This window comes from Osmerus mordax, chromosome 17 (assembly GCF_038355195.1).
Source record: "Osmerus mordax isolate fOsmMor3 chromosome 17, fOsmMor3.pri, whole genome shotgun sequence".
NCBI lineage: Eukaryota > Metazoa > Chordata > Actinopteri > Osmeriformes > Osmeridae > Osmerus > Osmerus mordax.
In genome coordinates this window covers 5,242,331-5,263,426 of record NC_090066.1, presented here as the reverse complement: position 1 = coordinate 5,263,426, position 21,096 = coordinate 5,242,331, and the positions used below count along the sequence as shown (strand labels likewise).

The following is a 21,096-nucleotide window of genomic DNA, read 5'->3' as shown; positions in this document are numbered from 1 at the left end:
ACACACTAGGCTAATACCTGGAGACTAGAAGCTGTGGCATGTCAGTTGACCTACTGTATGGTGACTTTGATCTACTGTGGCGTTAAATCTTTTGATAATTATGCTTTCCAAATATGTTATGCTGCCCTCTGCATCAGTTTGGTATGTCCAGACAGTGCAGAGTTCTGACAAGTGGTGTATCATAGGGAGCCTCTATAATCAGTTAAGACTAGAGGATGTCTAGACATGAGGTGCCTTGAGGCACAAAGGTGATGTTGCAGTAAAATACATGGCTCAGCAAAGTCTGTGACATGGCTGCCTACACATAAATAACCGCTACATGTTTCTACTGGGATATTTGTTTTTAGTGGGGGTTTTTATTGGTGGAACAAATCATAGAAATAAACCTTGATTCTTTTCTCTCTGTGTTTCTTTTCTAGATGAGACGCCAAATGCCCAGCCAGAAGGTGAGTAAAGACTAATGGCCAATATTAGACTATAAAATGTTGAGGTGAGGGACAGATCAGTCAAAAAATACCAGTACATTTTTTGCAGTGACAATAATATTTGCCTTATACCGGCTGCAAGACCACAATGGGGAACAGTTACCCTATAGCATAAAATATGGTTCGCTGAAACACAACCTGTTTTGTGTTGTGCAAACACGAAAGGCTGTGGGCATCAGAGCACTGTGTTTAGTACAGTGTGTAACCATGGTGGGTTCAGACACTATGCTGGATTTAAGCAAATGAGAACTCAGAGGTACGACTGTGTCGCTGTGACTGATCAGTCGTTACAGCCAAGCGATCAGAATCTTCAACATTCCGCCCCCCTGACCGTCTGATCCTGCCCTGTTGATTCAGCTGACACCCCTGTCCCACCATGTGACCAGTACGCTGGCATGCAGTATGCTGTCAGAACACGTTTGGCTTTGACCTTGGAGTGGTATAATCCAAGGGGAAAAAAACTCTTAGCTGTGAGATAGAGATGTGAGATGTTTTCATCATCTGTGCCTGAATACCTGGTATCCCTTTCTGAAGCAAGACAGGACCAAACGTTTGCCTGAAAATTTATATTTTCAACTGATCTTGATCATATTCAGCCTAAATTAGCACATGGAGGAATTCTGATAAAGCCTGGTATACAGTAAGTGAAGGCCACTTTGTACTATTTGTTCATGCACAGTATTTCCTCTTGTGCCTACATACCAAACGAAAGACATGTACACAGAGGGAGTTGTAAGACAGTCCAATACTGTGCATGCAAGAATAAAGTGTCCCTGTCTGACAACAGGAGTGTGTCAGTATGTGAGACTGTGTAGTTGCTTTGTGCTTTGTGAAGAAGCCTTTCCATTCTTGCTATATTTGTCACGCACTCAGAGAGCATTGCCCCAGAAAGTAACGGTGTCCTGCCCCTCCCTGAGATATCGCTCCAGATATCTCCTCCCCCAGGTGGGTACCCCTCCCTCTTTCCCCATGGCTTCCCCTCCCTTTGCCCCTCCACACTCCCAGGATGTTCTTGTGCATATCACTGTGACAACACACATTGGGTTTGTGTGAGTCCTCACTGTTCCACTCATATGAGCATAACTGAACCACAGAAGTAAAGAGAACTGCACCAATACAAAGAAAGAATGTGCATAATATGGCCTATTAACTGCAATTTCAGTTACCTATTGAACACATAACCCTTACATTGCATTGTTCCTAATGCACAAATGCCTTGCTTTGTTATAGCGAGCAGTCAATAACACAGACTTCAGTCATCTAAAACCATGTGTAACAGTTTTTGTGTAACCGTATAAAGGGCTGAACATGATGGAATCATCCAAAGAGTAGGTATTGGGAGATGGAGGAAGTATGAATTTTACTCATTGTACTAGAAGCTGTTTTTTATAATTTGCTTACTTTTTGTTGTAAAAAATATATTTATATATATTCTGACGAATTACTGAAAAACTATTAAAGATTACACTTTTGACATTCTGATAGAACCTCTTGATAAATTGGTACATTTTTAATTGGTAAAACTCTGCTTAGTAAAATTGGTAAAACTGCTTCCTTGAGATCTCTAGAACTAACACTATAGATAAAGTGACCAGATTGGTGACAACATTCCAATGACTAGGTAACTGATGGTAACCTTGTAGTCCAAAAGTCATTCCACTAGCTTTCAAATAAGAATAATCAAAAGCATAACAATCAAAATTTAGTTTCCGGAACATTTTAATTTAGATTGGATGTCAGTGAATCAAACCAATGTGGTCACTAGCAATCTATGCACGTCTCAAATAAGGCAGTGTTCCGCGAGGCTTTGGTCCATTGCTTTTGCCCAAAGCCTGCTGCTCCAGCTAGGCGCTGTGTTTGCTGTACAGAGGCTGTAGCGGAGGCAGAGCCAGTAGAAACTGAGGGGAAGGAGCCAGAGCCCGTAGAGCCTGTTCCGGTAGAGGTGGTGGTGGTTAAGGAGCCTGAGCCAGTAGAGAATGGCTCTACAGACCCAGAGCCCGTAGCTGTTGGGGTTAAAGAGCAAGTCGAGCCTGAAGTTAAGGAGGAGGCCCCTTGCTCCCCCCCACCGCCTGGTAAGTACTGGAACACTCAGTCTCTAGCCTTTTACAGTCAAAACTCTCGCTGTTTACTGCTCTTTTAACTCAAGTAGCGCTTTCATTCAAATACCCTGTCTGACTGAATCTTATTTTCATTGGTAGCCAGAAAGATCACTCTTTCTTTGAGAAGGTTCAACATGTATCTTCTGTCAGCGAATAAAAACATAACCTAATAGATTGATGCTTCACTGTTTCAGGGAGTCTTTGGGTGAAAACGTTAACTGTAATTATAGACAATGTTATCTTTTGCTTCCAGGGCTGCTATATGACCCAATGCAATGGACTTAATTAATATTCTTTGATTGGGGCCATACATTGGTTCATGCTTTGCTATCTGCTTTTATAACCTGATCTCTTTGGTGAAAAGCCCCTCCTAAAATGCACTTATGCAGGTTTAAATATGTTTTAAGTTGGTAAGTAAACAGTAGGAAATCAGTGCAATGGCTTCATACTGAACATGGATTTATACGTTTCAGTGTCTAAGGAAAAATGTCTAAAAGGCAGTGCTGATTGGCTGAGATTCTTCTTGAGTGGATGTGATAGGCTACTGCATGGGTGGAAGGTGGGTTTCATTTATGACAGCCTTGTCCCAATCAGCCCCACCCCGTCCTGCTGAGATGGAGAAAGCAGAGCCAGTTATAGTTGTTACCACACCTCCACCTCCACCTCCAGCAGGTCTGGGACTGGACGTGACGTGTGTTGTTGTGTGTGTGTGTGAATACTGTATGTGTGTGTGCTTTCTGTGCGCAAGTGTATTTTCTCTGCCTATGTTTGCACTACATATTATGTACTGTGTGTGTGTGTGTGTTTGTGGTTCTGCCATCTGTCTTTGTGTGTATTGGTGTTGGTGTAGGTGTTGGTTTGTTTGAGTGTGTCTGTGTGTCTGTGCCTGTGTGGTCTGTGCAGAATCACTTTCAAGTGCTATACCTCTCATAGACAATAGGTGAGGATCTGTGTTTTATGCAGTTGAAAAAAACAAGCACACAGCCAACCGCCTGCCGCCTGCCGCATGCAAGGTCATATTTCGACCTAGTTATCAGTGTCACTTCCTGTTTTTCAGAAAACAAAAGGCAGACTTCATGCTATGGCCTTATTCAGTTATTTAATATTGTTTTTGGTGTAGTTTTGTTGTATTGCTCAATAAGAGTAGAAATATCTCTCACTGGCTTCATGTTGTTGTCTGCTTCTTTCACTGTTGTGTTGGTGTTATGGAAAGGATATAACTCAGACCGTTGACAGGGTTACTTGAAATGAATGCCTCTGTTTTGGGGGATTTGTCTTCTGGTTGTTTTTTGCATGGTGACTTAATCTCACCGTCACTGGTGTGGTACTTTAGTTCACAATCACTGGTGTGGTACTTTAGTTCACAATCACTGGTGTGGTACTTGAGTTCGCAATCACTGGTGTGGTACTTTAGTTCACAATCACTGGTGTGGTACTTTAGTTCACAATCACTGGTGTGGTACTTGAGTTCGCAATCACTGGTGTGGTACTTTAGTTCACAATCACTTGTGTGGTACTTTAGTTCACAATCACTTGTGTGGTACTTGAGTTCGCAATCACTGGTGTGGTACTTTAGTTCACAATCACTTGTGTGGTACTTTAGTTCACAATCACTTGTGTGGTACTTTAGTTCACAATCACTGGTGTGGTACTTTAGTTTATCAACAGGCTTGTGGTGTCTTGCATAAATCACTACACACGCGTGATGTCATACCACTGTCTCATCCCAAACACACAGGTGTGTTCTCCTCCAACACTCTTCAAGCTCATTGATCATGTATCTTAAACTCCATCCGTCCGTTTCAAAGATGTCCATTTTTTGTCCAGAATTCTGTCTTGTCTTGCATGGCCAGTCTGGTCTTGTGGCATGTTTTGCTGGCCTGCCCGTGATGGACTTGGAGCTTTTTCATAGGTGGGTCTGTGTATCAATCACACCTTTATTGCAGATAAAGATGATGATGCTGCAGCCAGTACTCCCTCCCCAACGCCCCCAGCAGGTTGGTAACCATAACAACCACGCTCATTAGTTCCTTAACCTCTTCAGGTCTTATTCTCCTCTTGATGATGGTTACCATGGATTGGAGACTCTTGAACGGTTACTCTTTTGGTCTTTTATGAAGAACAGTCCAAGACAATAAAAAGCTATGGACATTTCTTAAAGTTCATGGGTCCCTCAACTTGACACAAGCAATGTTTTTTAAATATATTTTTTAATAGAAGAATAGATCTTAAACTATTATAGTGTATGTATGTGTATGTAACAGACATACATGTAATCTATATGCCATCTATGTGCAGTGTCAAAAATTCCTAAGCGCAGTTTCTAAAACCACATACACCTTTATTTATTATGTCAAATAAAGGTATGGATGTGTCACATCACATCTGACATGTATGTATTATGATATAATACCAATACATGTACTGTATGTATGTATGTATGCTCATCATGTATATGCATATGTTATGTCTAAATATTATACATGCAATCTTTTATATTGTCTAAAACCTTTTTGTCTTATTATACTAGTACATAGGTTATCTAATTAAATTGTAAAATTAGAATCCTCTCATTAAATCTTTATATCTTTACTTTCCTACAGTTTTTTTCATCGATTTGGGTCATCCTTATATCAGAATGATCAAAATAGATGAGCCATTAAGGACAGTAAAACACTTCCATTAATATCAATAATAATGTGCTTTCTTCACAGAGGATGCCAATTCACTCAAGAAACTCTCTATTGAGCTGCCTCGTAAGATCTCTCTGTTAACCTTACTGTACCACTATATTGTAGGTCTTACCAAGTCTGCATAGACCAGAATGTTCAACTGCCTGGGTGTAGGAAACATGTTCTGAGACATGTTTGTTCCTATAAGTTTTTTGTGTGTTTTAAAATACTTTATTTTTGCCCGACTGAGGGGAGATAATTAATGGTAAATCTGGAGCATTAACATCTGTTTATTAGGGGCTGTTTAGGACCTAAATAAGATATTTTGTCATACAACGGAATGGCTCATGCAAACATATACTCTGTAAACCTATGCATGCTCATCTGAACACTTATACATCCTCATATGAATCACTTACACATTTATATATGAGAAACACTCATGCATATACCTCTGTCTCATACACATACATCTGAAAAAACTTGCATAATGGTGTTGAATACTTACAGATTCTTAACTGAACATTACAAAAATATAATATTATATATAATATTTAAGTCCTATGCGGCCCATGAAACTGGTTAACTACAATACAGGTTAATTGCTGTTTCTCCATACATTTTAAATTGAATCATATAATAGACATTGACCTTAAATATGTTGAACTTTGTGAGAACTTTGAGAAATATCAAATCCACGGTAAGATTTCTAGGCTTTTTATGCCCTTTTTTGGAATAGTCACTTGGTAGGTTTTTACATTGTCAGCTGATTCCTTTTTTTATTCGTCAGGCCCAGCTTGCTTTAAATTGTTTGTTATTGCTTGCTGGTCGTGTATTGTATGTTTGTTTGGTGTGTGCTTGCTTGCTTCTATGGACTTTACAGTACTATTCCTTATAATATGCTGTAAATTTCTCTCTGTCTTTGTTTAGATGATAACGTCCCTTTGTCAGCCATGGGGAGAAAAGACTCAGGTAATGCTGTGTAACCAAATTTATTGCCCAAAGAAAGAGCTACGAACAGTCCATTCAAGTAACTGGTGCTTAATTTTCCTCACATAGCGGGCCAAATGTAACCTGTCACAGTTGTCGTTAAGTTCATTTGGCTAGATACTATGTACAGTGGTGCTTTATGAAAAAGATTGGTTTCCTAAAATGTCATAGTTCAAACGCCATATTTCCTCTACAGCTTGTAGGAAGCTATGGGGCTTTTGGAAATTCTCATCTTTTTCATACACCAATAGGGAAATTGAAAATGTTACTGCAATTTGGCATTAGTATGAACATTTTAATCGTAGTTGAGGATAAGTCAGAGTTGATGACATGGGGATGTCTTTGGTTTGGCCTCAAGGAACATGTTGGATCTGAGATTCTTCAACTCATTGAGATGTGGAGAATGCAGAGAACTTTCACGTGAACAGCTGTCAGCTTTTTAAGCCTTCCCTGTTTCCAAGAAGAAATCTAATTCTTTCCTTGCAGTTTGTCCTTTCAAGAATACGTTCCTCGTTAGGTGTGAACTCGGTTCTGTGTTCCATGTTCTATGTTCTATGCTTTACATGTTGCAAAATGCTTAAATCGCAGCTTGAAACTGTATTGTGAAGGATTGTTGCGTGTGAGCTTGTTTCTGACTATCCATCCTGTCTGGAAGATACAAGTCACTCAGTGAATTGGGTGGTGTCTGTGTGATGGATGATTCATGTGTATCCCCTGTCCGACCAGTGTGGTCCCTGGGAGAGGGACAACTTCCAGAGGACCTGGACAAGCCCATAGACACCCCGCCATTGTCCACCCTGCTCATAGAGAAACCTCAGGGAGGCTCCATAACAGTGGGTGAGGGACTATGTATATATGTATTCCATTTCAGAAGATTCTTTGCCACTAACAAGCTGGTAGATGAGTGAAAAGTATGTGTAAGTGATCTGTTTGAAACGCGATCTGGCTCGATGGTTCATTGTGCTGTGCTTCACATGGGAACAAGGTGAGGACATCACCTTTGTTGCTAAGGTGGAGGCTAAAGACCTGCTTCGTAAACCCACCATCAAGTGGTTCAAAGGGAAATGGATGGACCTTGCTAGCAAGACTGGGAAGCACTTACAACTAAAGGAGACCTTTGACCGATTCACCAAGGTACGTAGTCTGATGCCGTTTATCCCCTCACCCCTCAGTTTGCTCCTAATGTAATTCTTTTTTCATCACCCTGCAGATACATACTTTTGAGATGCATATCATCAAAGCCAAAGATAACTATGCAGGGAATTACAGGTGTGAGGTCACCTACAAAGACAAGTTTGACAGCTGTGCCTTCGACCTGGAAGTTAAAGGTTAGTTGTGCTGTTGTTGTTGTCTCATTTACAGTTACAGTACAGCTGTGACAATACATGTATTAATTTATTACAAATAAATCACAAAGATGATACATGTATGCCATATGTATGTTTTTTTTCTTTCAGAAGTTGAACAGATGTCACAGAATGTTGATATTCGATCAGCTTTCAAAAGAAGGTAATAAGCAAGATGATGGCCAAAATATTACAACATAGTTGACTTAAATATATAAAGTCAGAAAGATTTCACTTATTAGCAGGACAAACTAGTATTCAAGATACACTATGTGCAACAAAATGAAGAAATTACTGTATGTACATTTAAGTAATTACCAAACAATCTTTTTAACAGTTTGTAGGTGTAGTAGTCTTAGTTTACTAATAGACTTCTGTAATATACTTATGTAAATCGAAATAATTGGGAACATAAAATTGCAAAGTGAGGGAGACATATTTCAGCCATGACACGAATCTGACAAACCAGTGTGTGAATATGGTTGCAAAATGTCATTAACCTTTACCAAAGGTAATTGCAAATCAACCAAACCTCTATGTGTTTATCTCCTTAAAGGCCAACGCTTGCATTTGGAACCTCCCTCCCAACAATGTGTCAGAAAGCAACGCAAAACATCCCGGCGCCATGGCATTTTCACAATGTAGCTGCTCAGCGATGTTGCTTCAACATAGCAGAAACATTGTGGCAATGTTTTCATAATGTCGTCTGGGATATAGCCCTCGAAGCTCCTTATACAAACCTGTTTGCTCAGAATCTTTAATTGCAAATCGGAGTGAAAGGTTTTGTGTGAGCCCCAATCATGCGTTAGTTTGGACCTAATGCATCGATTGAAGTCAGTGCCATTGCTTTGCGTTGTTCTTTTAACATTGTTTATCTAAAGCCTGTGACTGTTTATCTAATTCAGTCTCTATTAATCTCTTCTTGTTAACAACAGCAGTGAAGGACAAGAGGATGCAGGGGAACTTGACTTTAGTGGTCTTCTTAAACATAGGTGAGAAAAACTTTCCACCCCAAAGTGGCTGGAGCTTTTTTTTCTTCTTTTTTCAGTTTTGTATATATCTCATGTTGCCCCAACGACGGCTATTGAATCTTTTTCTCTTCCAAATTTGTAATTTTATGACATGGTATTTATGGGTATTGGTACATATTTGGGGAAAATAGAATACAATACCATGCAAAGATGCCTGTACTATGCACAACACAGTTAATACTTAATATACAAAATGGGTTCTGTAGTATAGCTAGATATGACAGTAGTTTTTACACTCAATACAAAGTTATTTTCTGCTTCCTGAGAGTGACCTGTATTTTGGAGTTTGAATACGATTTTTCAAGAAAGATGAATCTTGGTTGAGCAAAGTCATGTATTCAATGCACTGCTATAAGTACAACTTATTCAGTGACATTGTTCACTAAGGTAAAATTACACATTTATTATGGGCTTGTCTCTTCTTCTTTCCTACACATTCAGAATGAACAGGTTAGTAGAGAGAATACCATAGGTAATAAAACGATTAGACCTTACTGTGGGGTAAGTACTATAATCCTACAGAGTCACTGGCATGGAATGTAGCTCTAGGAACTGGACAAGCAAGAGTGTTGGCCTATAGTACGGTAACACTTCATTTAAAGGCTGCATTCTAAAATGCTCCACTAATAATCAGCATTGGTGAAAATGGACTTTGCTTCATACAGTATCCATTGTTAGGGTGATCACTCTTCCAAGTTGAATACTGTCCTTATGATGCAGAAATCTTCATTTTGGATCATTTCTGATCTGCTAGTGGGCCATTTATGAATGAAGCTGTGAAATAGTGTTATCGCTACATTGTCATTTTATTTCAACTCAGAAATACAAGGCACATTCTAAGATTGTTTATTTCAGACTTTGTTGATAATTGCCTGAAAATAAACAGAAGATATATAGCTTACATAGAAAGAATGAAATAATATGTCATGCTATTCGCCTTAAACCTTTCAGACATTTGGGAAAATGTCTAAGAAAGAAAGGGCTGATTGACTGTTCTTTATTTAGCTAATTAATAAATGTACTCACGCCCAGGGCAACATGCTTATTAACCTGGATCTCATAGATCTAACAACCGCTATGGACGCCTCCATCTTTAACAGTGTCAGTACCTTTCTGAAGTGATCATCTGAACACAGATAGATACAAAGGGATGGGCTAGCATAAATAGTCATAGTAATTATACATTTATTCACCTGTACACCTCTGTCTAAGGTCTCCTTCATTCCTGCATGCTGCACTTAGACAAATATATTACTTTCCCAAATTCTAAAAACACTTCATTTAGCTAACAGTGAATTATGCCCCAATGAATCATAAGAACAATTGCACTTCACATCACCAACTATATAATGTTGTTTAGAATTTGTTTCTACAACACTAATAAAATAAAAATAAAAATCTGTTTAATTTCCCAAAAGCTCACCCTGAAGCCAAATAACAATGACCAAACTAAAAGAACCCAAACCAGGTCAAAACCCTTCCCTGAAGTCCCACATCCCCCCCCTCTTCACTTCACTTATAGTGTTAAACCACAGATGAAACTCCCAGTATACCACCATAGTCCCCCTGTAGGACATGCTGTTCTGCCTTCCCTTCCCTGTAATAACTCTCCCAGGGCTTATGACAGCACAGGTAAGACAGCAGACCATGCCCATTCCTTTGTGTGACATGTCCTGAGGAACTGATTAGGGGAGAATAACTTTATATGTATAGACTAGAAAGAAAGATTAGATTACAGATACAGAGATTACAGAGAAGAGATAATCACGCATCACCATAAAATATCAAAAGAATCCAGATAAGGTCCAGATGAATTAATATGTCTACTACTGTAGAAAATATCACAGTTCAAACAGGTTGGGAACAATCCATGTATGCCCACATCAGAAGATTCAGCTCCACCAAGTGTCCACGGAGAATTCATTGTAGCAATACTTTTGTTCAACACGTGAGCACTTCAACTAGCAGTTCCTCAGGACATGTTGCAAACGTCCAGCTGGCGCCCCAGGACTCACACCCTGCCCTGGTGTCCGGTCCCAATAGAGAGCCCAAGCAGGAGGAGGCTCCTGACGTGGATGTGTGGGAGATCCTGAAGTCGGCCCGGCCGGATGAGTACGAGAAGATAGCGTTCAACTACGGCATCACAGACCTGAGGGGCCTGCTCAAGAGGCTGAAGAAGACCAAGAAGGAGGAGAAGAAGAGCGAAGGTACTGACTGTAGCATTTTACAAAGCTTCAGTTCTCAAATTCAGATGGGATTTTGGATGTATATACTACACTGTGTATACTAATACACTGTACAGGTATGCCTGTGTATATATACTGTACATGTTTGGGATTTAATATGATACAGTATGTATATTATTTATTGTTAATCCATAATTTTAGAGAAGAGGATTTAGATTACTGACACAACCTTATTATTCAGGTTGGAGAGTTATTCTTCTCGCAGGTTGGACAATGGGTCTAAGTACACTTCTAGAAAATTCAACAGCAACCTTTGTTTATCTGAAGCTTTTGCTAAGAAGCTGGATCCAGCTTACCAGGTGGACAAGGGAGGGAAGATCCGCTTTGTTGTGGACCTGGCAGACCCCACAGTGGAGCTGAAATGGTACAAGAATGGACAGGAGATTCGACCCACTCCCAAGTATGTCAAGTTTTCTTCATATCTATCTTTTTAGATGGTCTCCCTTCATCTTCTCACAAATGAAAAACGTTTTTGAGCATCTCTCATAAAATGTGTTTCATTCGTGGTCTGATCCTGTCTGCTGGTCCGTTGATCCTTTCTGATTTTGTTATTTGTCATGTCTCAGGGCTTAAAAGCAATGGTTCACATGTTAGTTTGATGTTATGGCAATTTACTAGGTTTAATATAAGGAACACTGTGAAAGGGAAACAGACATGCCTGCTCCATTCATGACATGCACACAAATGCAGAAAATGTAGCATGCACACCAATCACATTTACTCTAATTTCCAGCCTACTATGGCCTACACTCACCTAAACATCTCCACTCTCCCAGAGAGCTCTCTTTGTAACCTGGTCCATCCATATACAACCAGTACCATCCACTGCACTGTGAACCATTGCCAGCCGACGTACTGTGAACAAATAACAATCTCTCTAACTTAACTTCAAGAGTTGTCACTATTATCTCCCCTGCATTGCAAGAACATTAGATGTTTCCAGGGCTCTGTAGATCCTGAGCGTTATGTGGTTGATATTCCTGTGTTAGATGTTTTAAAAAACAGTCCTTTGTTATTAACTACAGGTCCTTCTCTGTACAGGAAAATGGTGGTACCTCCTTCACAGGTCTTTAACTCTGTCTGGCTTGGTAACTTTATAGACGGATGATAACAGTATTGTTCAGTAGCCTTACTGTTTTAAGTGTTTTTTTCACCCCTGCTTGGTTACTGTTTATATTCAGTAGACCAGATGCTAAGTTCAGATCACATTTGGAAAGGTAATGCAACACCTTATGCGTCATCTCAAAACCTGCATATTAACTTATTGTAGTCATAGCGAACTGTTGCTACACCCTATGTTGTGAAGGTTCAGATCCAGGCCAGGTTAAAGCCATCTGGGAGGCTATTGCAGTTTTCTGGTCATTGGTCTCCTGTGGAATGTTCCCAGGATTCCCTGTTCCAAAGGCTCTCTTTGTCGTTTGTCTTCTTACTGCTGTGACACTATTGGTGATCGCAGTCCCTTCCAGACATGATGTCTATCTGTCCCTCTGCCCTGTGTGTCTGTCTGTTCTGTCATGCCATGCCATGACACTCCTTCCTGTCTGCCATAACTACTTCCTCCACACTGTACTCCGGCTCCTTTCTGGCTCCACTGATGAACTTAAGCCAAAGGAAGTAAGTTCACTCGTCTGATTGCATAACAAAACTCTGAAGTGCGGGCCCTCCCCTCTTTGTAGTCGTCCATCTGTGTGCAGTGACAACCCTAAATGCTGCATGATGACATTTTGTTGGTTTTTCTATTTTTGTTTGTCTGCAGTTCCATAATTACAATTATGAATTTTTAAATGTGAAATTTCTCTGTTAAGACACAAGAAAGCAGTGACAAGGTCATCCATAAACGACACAGTCGCAAGATAATCTATTGTACATTCTCTTATTTACGGATATGCCTACTGTATATACTGCATTCACTACTTATTCTACATTCACCCTCAACTCAAACATCCACCACCTGTTTCCTGCATGTACCTGTGTGTACTTCGCTGTGTTTTGACTAGTTGACTTGCTGTATAGGTATATCTTTGAGCACAAGGGCACACAGCGAATCATGATCGTCAACAATTGCGTCCTAAACGATGATGCTGCATATTCCGTATCCGCTGGAGACGAGAAGTGCACTACTGAGCTGTTTGTTAAAGGTACTCAATCAAATACAATCTCTCTTGAGATCATGTTCTTCCCCAGCAATAACAGGATTTTCTTGACAATATCATGTTTTATTTTGCTTGATCTTCTTTATCTAACATGTTGATCCTTCCATCCAAAGAGCTACCGGTGAAGATTGTCAAAGACATTGAGGCCGTAAAGACCACTGTGAATGAAAGGATTGAGTTGGAGTGTGAGGTGTCCGAAGAAGGAGCTCAAGTCAAATGGTAAGAATGAAATAATAAATTTCTTAAAGAGTGACATACTTGTTGCTGTTCTCCTTCTGTTTGTGTTAAGTCACTTAAGTGAAGACGTGAGCTAGCAAATGTGTCTCTGAGGCTTTGTGGGTATTTTTTCTCAGGATGAAGAATGGCGTGGAGGTCCCTACAGGGGTGCGCTCACGCTATCGTGTCAAGTCAGAGGGGACCAAACACTGGCTAATCATCGACGACGCTTCCAAGGACGACACAGGGACCTACTCCCTCATGGCCACCGGGGGCACCACTGAGGCCCGTGTACAGGTCGACTGTAGGTGTTGAGCTTACATCTCACCTATCCTCTTCCTCAATGGCATTCTAGGAACAAGTGATTATTAGGATTCAAGTCGTTTATGTTTAAATCATATCCTCTGAATGTTCAAAATGTCCTCCTCGTCCGTCCCGTGTCTCACCTCCCTGTTCTTGGCTGTGTCAGTGAAGCCGCTGAAGATTCTGCAGGACCTCCAGAATGTGACGGTCATGCTGGGTCAGCCCCTGAAGCTGCACTGTGAGATCAACCCAGGGAACGTCCCGGGACGCTGGTACAGGAACGGACAGCTCATCCAACCCAACGACCGCATCAACATCCTGCACAGAGCCAAGTAGGTCTTCTCTGCACACTCTGAATTGATCTGAAGACTGTCCAGCTCTATCAATACGTTCCCGCTGCTGTCAACTGCTCTGTTAGCACATCCCATCTGGGATTTGTCTTGCTGTGCTATCACGAGACGGCTCACTGCGTTAACATTTTCTCTCTATGTTTAACAGGAACCACAGACTTGAAATTGAAAGCAGTTCAATCCATGATTCAGGGGATTACACCTTTGTGCCTGAAGGGTACACACAGAGTCTCTGTGCCAAAATTCATGTCATCGGTACAGTATTTAATCTCATATGAAAACATGTTTAAATTAATGATTATCTTCTTCTTTTTTTTGTTGCTAATTTGTTGGTCATTTCATTTCATTTCATTCCACAGACCCCCCTAAGGTGCACCTAGACAGCCTGAATGTGCCTGACAACACAGTGGTCATCGTGGCAGGAACCAAACTCCGCCTGGAGATCCCCATCAGTGGAGAACCAGCACCCAGGGTGGTGTGGATGAAGGGAGAGAGGGTAGGTAGAGGGGCGGGAATGGAGGCAGACATTGGTTCTAGAAGATGCATTTCATCTGCAACCGTATCTATGTGTGTCATGAGATCACAACATGCACCGCCACGCCCTCATCTGTTTGCTATCACAGGTCATCCTAGATTCTGGTAACCGTGTTCGAGCTGAGACCTTCGCTGATCAAACCTGCTTCACCATAGAAGTCACAGAGAGGGAAGACACAGGAAACTACAAGATAGTCCTGCAGAATGAGGCTGGGGAAGACACAGGGAGTGTCCGAGTCAAGGTCGTTGGTAAGAAATACAGAAGCGACATGAGACATGAGATCACCGTGGCAACAAAGAACTTCTTGATAACTCAGACTCGTGTCCTTGTTAGACATCCCAGACCCTCCTGAGGCTCCTCTGGTCCCGGCAGTGGGAGGAGACTGGTGCTCAATGACATGGGACCCACCCTTATATGACGGGGGCTCACCAATATTGGGTGAGTGTGTTTAGGTTGTGCATCTAAATATTATGATTGATTCCACAACATGAGAACAGAAAAAAAACATTCTGTTATTACCCAATTGAAGGCTATTTCATTGAGAGAAAGAAGAAACAGAGTTCCAGATGGATGAGGTTGAACTTTGATCTGAACAAAGAGGCTACATTTGAGCCTAAGAAGATGATTGAGGGCGTACCATATGAGGTGCGGGTCTTTGCTGTCAATGCCATTGGCGTTTCCAAACCAAGCGAGCCATCTAAAGCATTTGTTCCCTTGGGTAAGTGTCCCTGCCTTATTCCCTGTCCACACGGCATTGTAAACCTAGTAGCCTCTGAACTCAAAGTATCCCACTGCTGGACATTAGACATGACATAAGTCTGTTACGTAAGACTGTATTCCAGTTTATCCTTTGACTGTATGATGATAATGGGGAAAAAATGTCAGCTACTCGGGCTATAATACTTTTGCATCTGTGATGTGCCCTTGGTTAGCCTTCAGCACCTGTCTTTCTTGATGCTGCACTATTCAAAGCATTCTGGCGATGACCTCCAACACACAGGCCGGCGCTTTGGAAGATGTTAAATATGTCTTAATAATGGCTGCCAAATCACCTCCGGATTATAGGTTTAGGAGATCAAGTTCCCACGGAGTTCAGTGGAGTTAAATATATGTTTCTGAAAGTAAGAATAGAAGTTGGGTGCAGCCCCTAATGTGTCTGAATATCAGATTAATGGCATGCAAACTCGAGGGTTGCTGTCCTCACGTGCCCATGGCTGTACCTGTATTACATCTTGGCTATGAAGATTTTACGTATGACTCATGTTTTTTTTCCATTATAATTTGATTTTAAAGCAATGAAGGTCTTTGTTAATTTGAACCTCCTCAGCTGTGACCAGTGAGCCAACCATGCTGGTGGTCGATGATGTCACAGACACCACAGTGACCATGAAGTGGCGTCCCCCAGAGACGATCGGTGCTGCCGGCCTGGATGGGTACCTGGTGGAGTACTGCGTAGAAGGAAGTGAGACAACACCTTGTTTGGAATTCTTTGACTCACCTGATATTTATACTCTCTATGACTATGAATTTTTGTAGGGACCTTAAGGTGTTTTTCTCCATAGCCGATGACTGGATTGTAGCCAACAAGGGCCTGACAGAGAAGACCAAGTACACGATCACTGGTCTGCCTCCAGAGTCCAAGATCCTAGTCAGAGTTAGGGCCATCAATGCGGCTGGTGCCAGCACACCTCGGACCCTCCAGCATTCTATCCTGGTCAAAGAGGTCATAGGTGAGTCTAGGGCTAGTATTAAAGGCACACATTGACATTTTTGATCCCGTTCCTTTGCCAACTTGACCTGTCTTTTCCCAGAACCACCAAAGATTCGCATCCCCCGACACTTGAAGCAGACATGCATTCGTAGAGTTGGAGAAGCTGTAAATCTGGTGGTTCCATTTATGGTAAAGCAGCCATGGCATAAACATTCACATCCTCACAGCCGTGTCCATGGTTACCAGTTGAGGGCATCCTCCTCTGTCTTATCCGTAGGGGAAGCCCAGGCCAAAGGTGAGCTGGCTGAAAGAGGGAACTGCCATCGACCCAACCCACGTCAGCATCCGCAACACAGAATGTGACAGCATTATCTTCATCCGCAAGGCGGATCGCAACCACTCCGGGAAGTATGAGATGACTGTGAAGGTGGAGAACCATGAGGACACAGCCATCATTGACATCCAGATCGTTGGTGAGCCCAAGGATGTGGACATCCAATGGACAAATAATTATAATATTGTTGATTTCCTTTCCACATCAGATCATAGTCGTGTAAGCGTGTACGTTCCACACACTCCTGGTCTTGAAGAGGTATTGATGACTTTCTGGTTCTGTTCAGACCTGCCAGGCCCTCCACAGTATGTGAAGATAGAGGAGGTATGGGGGGAGAATGTGGCTCTGGACTGGACCCCTCCCAAGGACAACGGCAATGCCCCCATAACAGGCTACACCATCCAGAAGGCAGACAAGAAAACTATGGTATGAGGTTTAGAAAAAACATAATCAATAGTGTGCAGCCTGTGACTGCATTTGTTTTGACTCTGTGAGCATGATCCCTTTGACAGGAATGGTATACGTGTGTTGAACACTACCACCGCACCTGCATCACCATCTCAGAGCTGGTGGTAGGGAACGAGTACTACTTCAGGATCTACTCGGAGAACATGTGCGGCCTGAGCGAGTGTGCCACTCAGACCAAGGACAGCGCCCTCATCGTCAAGGAAGGTATGTCTGAGCTCCGCTGAGGATGTACGAGAACAGCAAGGAGTATGACCAGTAGAGGATGTATCAATAATATTGAAGCTGCAGTAGAGACATCAAGTCATTTAAAATCTTTACGCATTCAAAAAGATTTTGTAGAAGACTCACTGTCACCGCCTTTACATTTCTGTCAAAGAAAAATAAAATGAATACTTGCCTGACGAAAAATAAAAAAACAACATTGTTTCTTCTTCATCACAAGGGAAATTCCCCCATGATACAGCTCTATGCCCGTATCATGTACAACCCCATTCCTCTACCCTTCCTTTCACAGGCATGAACCTCAAAAACCCAGAGTATACAGACCATGACTTCAAAGAGCCCCCGAAGTTCACACAGCCTCTGATCAACACGTTCGCCATCGCTGGCTATAACGCCACGCTCAACTGCAGCGTCCGGGCCAATCCGAGGGTAGGTTGGGGGGAGTTACACCTACAATGGCCCAGTGTCATTTTATGATTAGCTCAGATAATGCCTGTCACTTTTCAAAAAGGCATTCACATCTTCTAAGATTGTAAGGTTTTATAAATTTGGATGATGAAGGCTGTGCTTGTAGAGAAGTTCACCTCAGCCATATGCCTCTTGATGCACCCTGAACGTCCCAGACCTCCCACTGAGATGTAATAGCTTTACACCTGCAGCCTTTCAGAAGGCCAGGCCAGGCTTTACACCTGCCTGCTATTCTCTGTCCTGTGGATCAGGTTCTACTCTCAGTCAGCAGCCCAGATGTCCTTTGTTGAGGGATATACTGTTCACTGAGGACAGCTTTAGTTCAGGTTCCTTATCGTAACATTGACATTAACTTGTAGATTAATGTGTAAACTGACAGAGCTTCTTAATAACCTCATAATTATATTTAGCTTCTTTGTTTCTTCCTGCTCACTTGTATTTTTTTGGCATCAGCCCAAAGTTATTTGGATGAAGAATAAGATTGCCATCATCGATGACCCACGCTACCGCATGTTTAGCAACCAAGGAGTCTGTTCCCTGGAGATTCGCAAACCTAACCCCTACGACGGGGGGACGTACTCCTGCAAGGCTATTAATGACCTGGGGGAGGCCCAGGTGGAGTGCAAGCTGGAGGTCAAAGGTCAGTCGGGGCTATGAGGTAAACTCTGTCCCTGGTGTATACCCCCTGTGTGTTTATGTAAACCTACTGACTCACCTAGCCTAGTGCCTGACTCAAGTGTTTCAGTACACAACCATGAGGACGCCAATAGCAGCTGGACATGTAAGTATCAGCCTTGCTGTGGATCTCAATCAGGATTTGAGTTCAATTAGTCTCAAAATATATTATTTCTCTTCATAATTACATTATTTCAAGTATTTATCCATCATCATTAGAAATATCATTATCAAGACATGTAATAGCAATACTTTTCATTTCATATTTGCCCTTCTCATCATTACACACCTACCTGAAAGCACATATTTGAACACACCTTGACAAGCAGTCCTTGTGTTGTGGTACAGTCCACATAACATCAGATCAATGTTTCCCTTGACCAAATTAAGTTGTAACTCCATAAAAAAAATATTTTTCACCTCCACAGACGGGATGTTTCCCAAGATACATGTTTAACTCCTCATGTAAAAGAGTAAACAGTAGCTTAACAGTATCCCCTGGAATATAACTCCTTCATGTAAACATTTGTTTAACCCGTCTTCTCTTCTCTCCCTCAGTCCCCCTTCAGGAATAGTGATTGTATGTTCCCATCTAAGGTAAGCTTTCATATGGTTTTGGCATATGAAGCTTATGTCATTCATTTTGCATTTTTCAAAGGCCATTAACCCAGCTTTTCTTAGCAGTGACTCAATATGTAGACTCTTTTAGTCAGCAACCACCAATCTGAGAGAACAGGAACCAGGAAAAGAATGCCTAGAATGTATTAATCCAAATAGGATTTTTGTTTTTTTGTAGTTGTCATGTGTGATGTTATTAGCCATACCCTTAACATTTCAGAACATTGTTTGTGTGCTTGTGTGACTTGTGTCTAACAATATTATTTATCATATAACGTGCCACACAAAAGGTGAGTAACCTTTGTATAAGTACAAATGATCTGGACTTGACTCACTGTCTAAACCAGCAACTGTACACTCAACCTCACATCATGTATGACATAATACATTTAGTCATTTACATTCAGTCAGTTAAAAACAATAGGCAGATTTAGCGATTTTCTCAAGAATATCCATATATTTGCTTGGTCTTGTATAATACAGCTGTGGATGAAAGGCTGCAACTTGTATCTAAATGTTACATCTTACATTCATATTATAACTGAGATTTCATATTTTTTGCCACACATGGTGAATGAGCACTTTTGCTCCTTGCTTTGCAAGTCTAAGTATATACAGACTCACTCACAGACTGAAAGTTATGTGTTCTGCACCTGCCTTGTACCAACGCTGACTTTTTCCCCTCCTTTCTGCTGTTCTCTTCAGATTCTAACTCTTCTGTATTCTGTCCTCTGTTTCACACTGTCCGTTTTTCTACTTTCCTCATTGGCTTTTGACTTTCTCTGCTGGGCCTGGCGTGTTCTCTCTCTCTCTCTCTCTTTCTCTCTCTCTCTCTCTCTCTCTCTCTCTCTATCTCTTTCTCTCTCTCTCTCTCTCTCTCTCTCTCTCTCTCTTTGTCTCTCTATTTGACCCTTTCTCTCTCACTTTTTCCTTTTCACCACACACACAAAGACACGCTGTCTCTCTCTTTCTCTGTCTCCCCCTACCCTTTCCTTGACCTTTGACCTCTGTCATTCCCAACAACAGCCTGAGTCTGTCTGTTCTCCCTTCCTCCAGGAGGGTTCACCTTCTACGAGCTCATGCAGCGTGGAGTGCCGTTACACTTGATTGATAAGTACATGAACGAGGCGAAGAACGTGGAGGCAGAGAAGTGATTGGACTGAGAACGGATGCATCTAGGCTTTCAAGGATCCTTGCCAACAATGCCCCTTCAGTTTTTGCCTGCAGTCTGAATAGGCCAGGGAAGAGGACTGGGGTCTTAGGCATGCTGTGTGTGCGTTTGGAGCTAGTTATCATAGAGAAAAGCCAATTTGTCAGCATCTGGTATTTAACAGCTCTGTCTAAGCTCTGATGCATGTCAGCAGTGGTTTGGTTCTATATTTTTTATTTGAGATTAGTAGTGTGTAGTATAGGTTAAATAACAACCTTCACCTGTATGCATTTAGTTATTTGTTAGGGAATGTCCTAGTGGGTACGAATACTTTCAAGGGCCTGAATTAAGAACTGTAGACTGGAAATGAATAATAACATGGTTTGATGTCTGTAAAAGGGAATCCTGTGATTAAAGAATGAATGAAACATTGAGACACATAATAGAAAGGACTGAAAACACATTAAGGAGCATTAAAAGTAACACTTTATTATTTATTGGTGATTTAACTTTTTTGTGAGTAGGATAATGTTGGATTTATTCAACTGTCCTTTTTTGATGACTGTAAAGCCGTCACTGCATGCCAAATGCTTTTTAGCGTTGATACTGTGCTGTATTTGAGTGTCTGACCACGTGTGCATGCCTTTACCTTTAATTTGTAATTATGGCTCATGAATAAAAACACTTACATTGTAACTGGAAATGCGTTGTTTATTTTTGTTACGATCTCTGTATTTTTGCTGAGATTTTTTATTTTTTTGTGACGTCATTAAATAACAATTAACAGTCCCTTAAGCCATTTGATATTTTCTTATTTGAGTTGGAAAATCATAGCCTATTATTTTAGTAGGTGGTGTTTACGAAGCTGTCGATGGTGAACTCGTAACTACTGACAGCCGATGTGTTTTGTTTTTCTAAATGTTTGGAAATTGCGCACATAGCGGTGGTAGGAATACATGGCATTTGAATCTCCCGGTTACATTCTCTTCCGGGCCTTGGCTTCCTGCTGAAAAGCAATTTTCGA

The 21,096-nt window shown here is 41.4% G+C and overlaps 1 protein-coding gene across 4 annotated transcripts; it reads left to right on the top strand.

Annotated features, from left to right (window-relative positions):
- The first annotated feature begins 4,498 nt into the window (after positions 1-4,498).
- On the top strand, positions 4,499-20,775 carry mybpc1 (myosin binding protein C1). 4 transcript variants are annotated; one of them, XM_067254127.1, is made up of 29 exons: positions 4,499-4,581; positions 5,299-5,340; positions 6,187-6,228; positions 6,973-7,083; positions 7,232-7,380; positions 7,457-7,574; positions 7,704-7,755; positions 8,528-8,584; positions 10,667-10,830; positions 11,137-11,278; positions 12,883-13,007; positions 13,136-13,241; positions 13,376-13,542; positions 13,708-13,873; positions 14,040-14,146; positions 14,251-14,387; positions 14,515-14,674; positions 14,760-14,864; positions 14,956-15,144; positions 15,754-15,888; positions 15,989-16,156; positions 16,238-16,326; positions 16,415-16,610; positions 16,758-16,897; positions 16,984-17,143; positions 17,454-17,590; positions 18,083-18,269; positions 18,863-18,901; positions 19,979-20,775. In XM_067254127.1, the coding sequence occupies exons 3-28, from the start codon at positions 6,210-6,212 to the stop codon at positions 18,877-18,879; spliced, it is 3,303 nt and encodes a 1,100-aa protein (XP_067110228.1). In that variant the 5' UTR covers positions 4,499-4,581; positions 5,299-5,340; positions 6,187-6,209; the 3' UTR covers positions 18,880-18,901; positions 19,979-20,775. The 4 variants fall into 4 exon arrangements, with proteins under 4 accessions (XP_067110228.1, XP_067110227.1, XP_067110226.1 ...); XM_067254126.1 differs by lacking the exon at positions 18,863-18,901 and having other exon boundaries at positions 11,137-11,269; XM_067254125.1 differs by lacking the exon at positions 18,863-18,901.
- The last annotated feature ends 321 nt before the right edge of the window (positions 20,776-21,096 follow it).

Coding starts and splice junctions, on each gene's coding strand:
- mybpc1 (XM_067254125.1), top strand. Junction 7,575..7,703: donor CTTCGACCTGGAAGTTAAAG/GTTAGTTGTGCT, acceptor TTTTTCTTTCAG/AAGTTGAACAGATGTCACAG. Junction 10,831..11,136: donor GGAGGAGAAGAAGAGCGAAG/GTACTGACTGTA, acceptor GTTTATCTGAAG/CTTTTGCTAAGAAGCTGGAT.